The sequence below is a fragment of the Pelophylax lessonae genome (genome assembly GCF_965119305.1).
Source record: "Pelophylax lessonae genome assembly, chromosome: 2".
NCBI classification, from domain to species: Eukaryota; Metazoa; Chordata; class Amphibia; order Anura; family Ranidae; genus Pelophylax; species Pelophylax lessonae.
The window spans coordinates 22,628,468-22,638,467 of record NC_138769.1 but is presented as its reverse complement, the minus strand read 5'-3'; the positions used below and the strand labels follow the sequence as shown (position 1 = coordinate 22,638,467).

At 39.8% G+C, this 10,000-nt stretch overlaps 1 protein-coding gene across 2 annotated transcripts in view; it reads left to right on the top strand.

Annotated features, from left to right (window-relative positions):
- The window catches only part of CCDC191 (coiled-coil domain containing 191), an 87,046-nt gene that overhangs the window by 56,088 nt on the left and 20,958 nt on the right, over window positions 1-10,000 (top strand). For both annotated transcript variants that reach the window (XM_082245472.1, XM_082245471.1), the window contains exon 10: window positions 1,794-2,245. In XM_082245472.1, the coding sequence (XP_082101598.1) occupies window positions 1,794-2,245 (452 nt within the window). The remainder of the gene's footprint in view (window positions 1-1,793; window positions 2,246-10,000) is intronic.

The following is a 10,000-nucleotide window of genomic DNA, read 5'->3' as shown; positions in this document are numbered from 1 at the left end:
CCATCAGTGGCCCTGCACATAACACACACTTTACACATTGTTAGGCACACATTTAACCCCTTAATCGCTCCTAGCTGTTAACCCCTTCCCAGCCAGTGTCATAAATACAGTGACAGTGTATATTATTAGCACTGATCACTGTATTGGTGTCACTGGTGACATCAGTGTCAGTAAGTGATCCTCCCAGCCAGCGTCAGTGTCAGACTGCCTGCCACAGTATCACATTCCCTCTGTAAGTCGCTGATCACTGCCATTACTAGTATATATATATATATACAAATTTCAGTATCTATACCAGACAAACCAAATAATATACACCTATAAGGGGTGTTTTTTTTTTTTTGTTTTTTTTTTGTTTGTTTTTTTTAAGCAATGGCATGTAGCAGGATACATTTTGGCCTAAATTAATGAAAAAATTTGAATTTATTAAATAAATTTTTTGGATATGTTTTATGGCAGAAAATATAAAATGTTATTTTTTTTTTTTTTTTTTCAAAATGTCCTATCTTTTTTTTTTTTTTTTTTCATTTATATAATAAATAAAAAAAAAAAAAAGCAGAGGTGATCAAATACCACCAAAAGAAAGCTCTGTTTGTGTGGAAAAAAATTATTAAAATTTAATTTGGGTAAAGCGTTGCTTTACCGTGCAATTCCCTTCCCAGCCAGTGTCATTAGTACAGTGACAGTGTATATTATTTTATTTTTTTTTTATTATTAGATTATTGATCACTGTATTCGATTCACTGGTGACATCGGTGTCAGTAAGTGATCCTCCCAGCCTGCGTCAGTTCGTGTCAGGCTGCCTGCCACAGTATCACAGTCCCTCTATAAGTCGCTGATCACCGCCATTACTAGTATAAATATATACAAATTTCAGTATCTATACCAGGCAAACCAAATGATATACACTTATAGGGTTTTTTTTTTTTTTTTTATTTAACCAAACGCATGTAGCAGGATACATTTTGGCCTAGATTAATGAAAAAATTTGAATTTTTAAAAAAAATATTTTGGATATGTTTTATAGCAGAAAATATAAAATGTTGTTTTTTTTTTTTTTTTTTTCAAAATGTCCTATCTTTTTTTTTTTTTTCATTTATATAATAAATAATTAAAAAAAAAAAAAAAAAGCAGAGGTGATCAAATACCACCAAATAAAAAGCTCTATTTGTGTGGGGGAAAAAATGATCGAAATTTAATTTGCATACAGTGTTGCATGACCGTGCACTGCTAAATAGCAAAAAATGCTTTGGTCATGAAGGGGGGTAAAACCTTCCAGGGCTGAAGTGGTTTAGAAAACATTTTGGTTGCGCCAGCCTACGCCGATTCCGGTGTCCCAACACTAAGTGGAGCTATGACTTTTGACCTCTGAGCCCAAAACTCCTGACCTTTGACCTTTGGGGTGGGTCCATGACCCATTTCCTGTGTCAAAACCATCCCCTGTGTCTTTACCGGCAACCCTAACCCCGTAACTCTTACCACCTAACCCTAAAAAGGCCACAGCCACATTCCTTATGTTTATAATTCTTAATATCATTTTTGTCCGATTTTTCTCTTTAAATCATTCCCTGCATTTTTTGCCTGGATGTGGGGGGGAGTTCTGAGCCCCCGAAATGCGTTGGTTACGCATTGGTTAGCCTATTGGACTCGTACTAGTGTTGTGGCACACTCATCCCTTCTACATTTCTCAGACAGTCCTGGGGACCCTTGAGGAGACCCCAGCCGATAGAAAGCTACCTCCTGATTTTGGGCCAGTGCTCTCCTAACACTTCTTTGCATATATTGGCTTTCAGGGGGAAGAAAACAGCAGTGCAATCAGTGGCTGTCAGACGCCAGTCCTCCACAAGGCCTCCCTGGTACCAAAGAACCCTAAGCATGCCTGGCAGGTAACCAGGCAGCACGCGGCTCTCACCTCCGATGAGCTGAACCAGCAGCGGCTGCAGCCCAGCAGCGTCACCCCTCGGACACCAGCGCTCCAGAGTAAAGGTGAGAACTTTGAGAACCGCCATCAGTTTCAGCAGCTGCTAATCTCAGAGCAGAGGCGGCAGCTCCAGGAACAGAAAGATATGATACAGGGACTGATGGAGAACCAGAGACTGATGATTGCAAGAGGGGAAGCCAAGAACGCCAGCGCCATGACTGCACAACTGTTGGGCCACGTCACCAAACCAAAAGTGACCCGCAGGAAAGAAAGTGACCCATTGACTGAAGAATCTTCTCCTGCCAAACAAGAGGCACCTCGCAGGTATGATTAATAATAAGCCTTACATTGTATACAACCTAAAACCTGACCCCAGAAGGTGTCTGAAATAGCTCTGGCACTGTCCCCTGCAGTCATTTTATTTTGCCACTAGATGTCCTCAGTCTTCCTGGTTGAATGATACCCTTCATTCAACCTAAAGGCCGTACTGTGAGTGCAGGTAGGTGTGCACCACCACCATGACCCCCTACACTCACAATGTAATGATGCAGACATCACCACTGACGTCATCACGTCAGCGCTGCTCTCTTCATCACTGAGGCCCCACGCTGAGAGAAGAAGTTCTGAGAAGAAAGATCATTATGAGACAGGCCTGATGGCCTCTAGCAAGGTAAGTGAGACAAAAAGTATATATAAATATATATATGTGTGTGTGTGTATATATATATATATATATATATATATATATATATATATGTATATATATATGTGTGTGTATGTGTGTGTGTGTGTATATATATATATCCTGTGTGTGTGTGTGTGTGTGTGTGTGTGTGTGTGTGTGTGTGTGTGTGTGTGTGTATATGTATATATATATATATATATATATATCATCATAAGTTCTAGAAAAAAGGGGGGAAGGTTTGGGACTTTAAATGAGATGCATGGTGGGATGATTGCAATTGAGGGGGGAGATAAAAATATACTGACAAGAGGGAAGAAAAAGGGGGGATAGGCCCCAAACAAACTTCCAACCTTGCATAGCAGCACACATATTGCGGCATTGAATTTGGGGAGCCCCAAATGCCTCCCATGGGAGCTGAGGGCACACAGGCGGGCGATCTAGATGAGACACGCCGCACACATGGTGAGTGTGGGCACAGGTGATTGAAGTGAAGAACCGTAGATATGGCAACCGTATACACTTTCTGTAGAGAATATATATATATATATATATATATATATATATATGTTGTAAATATATATCAATTAGAGAGAATATAATCTATAATATTAGATGGGTATATACGGATATAGGCTGCCAAAAGAGTATCCAATAGGTGTGACCAGGTGAAACAGTACCAAGGTGTTAACTCAGAAGGTGTGATAGAAACAATGGGTAAGGGTGTGATGACAGGAGTACACAAGGACAGTGAACCCACCGTGTGAATAAAGACCCAGATGCAAGAGTGAAATAAAAACAAAAAATAGATGTGACATGAATTAGCCGAAATGAAGTAGAAGAGTGAGGTAGATAGAACAAAGACCACCACAAGGGAATTTGGTGCAGAAGAGGACCCTGCAAGAGATCCAATACACCAAAGTGAAGTGAGAACCATAGAATTGGGAAAAAAAAAAGGACAGAAGAATTGCAGAGTAAGCGATAAAAAGATAAAAGGTAATACCATGCGTGATGTCCCAGACTCGAACAAGTAGTGCCCCATGTTCATCAGAGGTTAACCCTGCACTGTAAGCCCAGCATCACGGCAGTGTGTGGAAGACGGTATCAAGGAGATGGAGAACACTGGAGTGTGACCGTTCCATGAATCGTCTATTAAACACTGCAGATGGAAAAACAAACCGCCGGCGCGTTGGCGCCAAAAATGACGTCACGTGTCGGCGGGAGGCGTGGCGCCGATGCGTGGCGAACCGCCCACCCGGTTGCCCAGAGGGAGGAGGGGGGGGGGGACAGGCGGCACGCATCGCAGCTCCTGGGAGACACAGAACAGACCCCCACAAAGACAAGCCAGTATGCCCCATAGAAAAATGGGGAACGCTGCAAGGATGTCAAAAATGGAGATATAATGATAATGTTACTCTTTTGGCAGCCTATATCCGTATATACCCATCTAATATTATAGATTATATTCTCTCTAATTGATATATATTTACAACATATATATATATATATATATTCTCTACAGAAAGTGTATACGGTTGCCATATCTACGGTTCTTCACTTCAATCACCTGTGCCCACACTCACCATGTGTGCGGCGTGTCTCATCTAGATCGCCCGCCTGTGTGCCCTCAGCTCCCGTGGGAGGCATTTGGGGCTCCCCAAATTCAATGCCGCAATATGTGTGCTGTTATGCAAGGTTGGAAGTTTGTTTGGGGCCTATCCCCCCTTTTTCTTCCCTCTTGTCAGTATATTTTTATCTCCCCCCTCAATTGCAATCATCTTCATTATGCTTCTATTCCTTATCCCCTTTTTTCTATAGATTTTTTATATACATCTACTCCTGATGAAGTGGCGATTTGGGTCCACGAAACGCGTTGAGGCTATGATGTTTGCTATAGACTACATTACTCTAATACAAAATACGTATACTCTTTGGAATCAGCCATGTCGATTATTATGCAATTGTATTTGGGGAATAATATATATTATATATTTTTTATACTTGTATACCATTTGATGAACATGACTATGTCTATTTTCATGTGTTTATATCTGTATGTATCAATAAATGCCATTTCATCATTCCCTGCCAACACTACATGTCCTTCATTTAAAGTCCCAAACCTCTCTCTTTTTTCAATCATAAGTTCTAGGGGGGTGCGATTTCTCTAGGTAGCCTGAAATTCAACAGATTTGCCAACATCCCTTGAACTGCATTTGAAGGTTTTTGGGTCCTCAGACCAAACAAAAGTGTAACTTTATGGGCAAAAAATATATTATGCGAGTTTATAGTAAAAACTCATGTATGATAGGAAAACAGCTGATCCTAGAAGTAGGTACAATGGGTTTTAAATTAGTGTCTATGTAAATCTGTGTATATACATTTGCATAAGGGGTAGCTCCCTGGTGTGCTTAAAGCGGAGTTCCGGGCAGAGAAACGATTTTTTTCTGAACATACCCCCGGGACAGTCAGGGCTAGCACATTCCACAATGGCTAGCCTCTGATCTGTCCCGGTTCGCACTTACCTGTAAGAAGAAATATTTACTTAGAAATTTTCTTCCACAGCGTTTCCATCTCGGTTGTGGGCAGCTGAAGCCGGCGCGGTCCTCTTCTCTGTCTTCTTCCGCGTCTTCGTGTCCCAGAATGCACTGCACCGGCCCCCTCGTCACTTCCGGTGCGGCGCCGCATTCCTAAACAGCTTCTGGGCATGCCCAGAAGCTGTTTAGCAGGGGAATGCGGCGTCGCCCGGAAATGACGAGCGGGGCCGGTGCAGGCGCATTGATTCCTGGGAGCTATGACGTTTAGCTCCCAGGAATCATCGCGAGGCAGGAAGTGACGGGGTGAGCCGCGGCGCTGGAGGAGGAAGCTGTCATAGGTGAGTATTTACGATCTTCAATAAAAAGGTGAGTAAACAAAAAAAAAAAAATAATTATCCAATTCCTTTTCAGGTGAGGCATACCTAGCGGAGGGGCACAAAAAAAAAAAATCTTTTTTGTGCCCGGAACTCCGCTTTAATCCACTCACTTTATGGCTGCCACACACTGCAAATGTTACAAATGAGCTGCTTTCCTATCATACATGAGTTCTTGCTGCAACTCAGGGAATGAAGGGGAGGAAGACAGGCTCCCTGTATGGATCCGACACCTCTGCATAAAAAAAAATGAATTGTAAGTCTACAATATTAAATATTGCTCCACCCCCTTATGGAATCTTGGTAGCAAACATCCAGATAACTATATACTGTTGTATTTTTTTAGACATGGTGATATCCTTGATAAAGGCACCCGTTGAACCTAGCCGAAACCCGCAGGTATTCGGATGCTTTCTGTTACATCCAGAGTCTATTCACGCATGGATGGTGGAAAAATGACATGAGAAGTCACCATTTCACACATGTCACATTTCCTTCTTTCTTGTCACCTTCACTTCTATGGGCCCTTAGCCTAATTTTGTAAAATTCTTTGTGGATTATTTATGATATTTTTGAATAAAATATGTTTTACTATAAAATTGCATAATATATTTTTTGCCCATAAAGTCCCACTTTTGTTTGGTCTGAGGATCCAAATACCTTCAAATGTCATCATAAGTTAAAATTTTTAGCTGTGTGTATGTGTCCCAACAGAAGACCTTAACTTTATACACTACAGAGGGGAAAATAATTATTTGATCCCCTGCAGATTTTGTAAATTTGCCCATTTATAAAGAAATGAAGGGTCTATAATCTTTTATCATAGATGTATTGTAAATCAGTGGTCCTCAACTCCGGTCCTCAGGGCCCACTAACAGGCCAGATTTTAAGTATTACCTTGGGGAGATGCAGACTAGAGTACTGCAATCACTGAGCAGCAAATGATATCACCTGGGATGTATTTCAGTTATCTTGCAAACCTGGCCTGTTAGTGGGCCCTGTAAGCCAGGGTTGAGGACCACTGCTTTAAATGACAGAGACAGAATATCAATCAAAAATCCAGAAAAAAACACGATACAAATGTTATAAATTGAATTGCAGTTCAGTGAGTAAAATAAGTATTTGATCCCCAAGGAATACATGACTTTATACTTCGTGGAGGAACCCTTGTTGGTAAGCACAGAGGTAAGATGTTTCTTATAGTTGGTGACCAGGTTTGCACACATCTCAGGAGGGAGTTTGGTTCACTCTTCTTTACAGATCTTCTCTAAATCCTTAAGGTTTCTTGGCTGTTGCTTGGCAACTCGCAGTTTCAGCTCCCTCCATACATTTTCTATAGAATTATGGTCTGGAGACTGACTAGGTCACTCCATGACCTTAATGTCCTTCTTCTTGAGCCACTCCTTTGTTGCCTTGGCGGTGTGTTTTGAAGACCCATCCATGACCCATCTTCAGTGTTCTGGCTGAGGGAAGAAGGTTCTCATCCAAGATTTTACAATACAATACATGGCCCCATCCATTGGCCTCTCAATCTGGCAAAGTTGGTCGGTACCTTTAGAAGAGAAACAGCCCCAAAGCATCATATTTCCACCTCCGTGCTTGGCTGTAGGGATAGTGTTCTTAAGGTCATAGTCAGCATTTTTCTTCCTCCAAACACATCGAGTCGAGTTAATGCCAAAAAGCTAAATTTTGGTCTCATCTGACCACAGCACTTTCTCCTAATCCTTCTCTGACTCCTTTAGATGTTCATTGGAAAACTTCAGACGGGCCTGTACATGTGCCTTCCTGAGAAGGGGGACCTTGCGGGTGCTGCAGGATTTCAATCCATGGCAATGTATTGTGTTATCAATGGTTTGTTTTTGTGGTCCCAACTGCCTTGAAATCATTCACAAGCTCCTCCTGTATAGTTCTGGGCTCATCCCTCACTTTTCTCCTGATCATCCTCACCCCATGAGGCGAAATCTCGAATGCAGGGAAATTTTCTGGTTATTCTGGATTATTTCTATTTGCAAATTATCACTCCAGGAGGATGGTGCGGAGGATGGTCTCCTGCTGATGGTAGCCCATTCCAGCCTTGTGCAGGTCTACAATCTTGTCCCTAATGTCCTATGACAGATCTTTGGTGTTGCCCATGATGGTGAGGTATAAATAATTATAATGAAAGAATGTGATAATTGGTATCGGCGCTACCTTATTAGTGTGAAGTGAATACCACAAATATCAAAGTGTCACCAATGTTATAGTGAATAGACTCCTAAATAAAATATTACATAACCAATGTGTTTAATAAAGTACAAAATTAAAACAACCAATACAGTGATAAGTGTACCATATACAATAATAGTGAACATAAAAGAAAAAAAGAAAAGAGAAAGAAAAGAAAAGGGGAGTAAACCCCTAACCACAAATGTGTTTATCAGGTATGAATTTCCTGATATATGTGCCCCATATGTGATGTAAAAATGGATATAAATACTTGCTGCTGAGTAAAAATATACTTGTCCACTAGGTGGCGTTTCCGTTAATAGCTCATGCAGCAGTATATGATATAAGAGAAAATGAGTGCTGCTAGAAAGATACGTAGAAAAAAGCCACTAGGTGGCGTTGTGTAATACAACCTGTGCAGCAGATATGGATGGGGGTCTCTTCTCCGCGATAAAGGAGCAGCTCCGAGCCGGCACTTATGCCCTAAATGCTCACAACAAGAGAAGGCCCCATAATGAATAGTAAATCCATGCAATATATAAAGAAAGCACAGTACACTCACTGGTAGATTAGCGATGATCGGGATCAGAATGCAGTCGGTGCGCGCCGGGATGCTTCCGCGTTCCACGGCCGACAACCGGAAGTGACGTGGTACGTAGCAAACTCCGCCCTACGCGTTTCGTCAGAGGGACGTCAACTGGAGCGGCGTCAACTAGGCGTACTCCCGGACTTATTATAGCCGCCCGTATCCAGGTAACGGAGGGGATGGGTCAGCGCTACCATCTTTTTACTCCCACTCCGGAAGCCATATTGCTCCTCTACTGGCTTCAATTCAGGATGTGCAAGGGAACGGCCATATTATCATCATATCCGATCAAATTAATGTGACTGAGTGTAATGCGATCCTTTATTTAATATTTCTTTTAAAAATTATATTTTATTCAAAAAAGGTCAACCTCGATTAAAAATAGAGGTTGATAAAAATTAAAATATAAAAGGACAGATTGAAAAAATTAAAAAAGAGGTTAAAAATGTATAAAAATATTTTGATTACATAAACTCCATATGGGAAGAAATTTAATATATAAAAGGTTAGGGTATTTTGTGTAGCTGTCATACTTAAATTTCATATATATACCAGGAAGAAATTATTGACATAACTCACTGTGAGCCTGTTCGTTAAATGGCGGACCAACCGATAATAGGTCTAAAAAATGATGAACAAACATTGGGTGATTTTTAACGGTGTTTGGGGAGTGATGCTGGATGAGAAGGATGAAGTAAAAAGAGGTGTTTATTCTAAAAGGGAAGATTATAACCTTGTGAAAGTGATTATATCGTAAGTGGGTTGTATCACTTATAGGCCTAAAACGATGCTGGATGAGAAGGGCAAACCAAAATATAAGATTTAGTGAAAAAAAATTTTTTTAAAATTCTGTGATGTGACCTAGTGCAAGTGGTTTATATTATAAGTGGGTTATGTCACTCTTAGGCCTATCTGATGCTGGATGAAAAGGACAAACCAAGATACCAAGATACCAAACTTAGTGAACAGCCAAAATATATATAAAGATCTATGAAAAAATGTCAATACTTAACATAAATAATGTGCCAAAACATATAAAAATATGTTAAAGTAATAATGATAAATAAGTGGTGGAAAGATTGTGACACCGGTTGGCGTAGATATTGTCAACACCATATCAAACAATTAGATAAGGAGGTGTAAAGTGCAAGAAGTGAGGAGGATTTTTTTAGAGAATTGTTTTAATGCCAAGACAGATTAAAACAAACTAATAATAGATGAGAAGGATGGATGAAAAATTCCCCAAAAAAACAAAAATATATAAACATAAGGTGAAAACAGCAAAGAAAATATATATATAAGTGGTCGAAGAATATATATATATAAATGACTGAAAGGAAGTATAAAAGGAAAAGGCAAAAGATAAAAACCAAAACATATGGTTTTTATATATATATATATACCGGGATTATTAAAACAAAAACTGATGCTGGATGAGAAGGATAGGACAAAAAAATTTTTTTATTTAAGAGTTTCCATACATATATGTATGTAATAAAACCAAAGGTAATTGGTAAAAACAAGGTAATTGGTAAAGAATTGAAAAAGGGGAGGGAAAAAAACCCCCATCTTAAAAACCATATTACCTAAAAAAATTTTTTTTTTTTTTTTTTTTTTTTTTTAAATCTAAAAATACTGGAAAAAATTGGAAAAATTTTTTTTAAAAATCATGGAAAACCTTAAAAAATGGGTTAT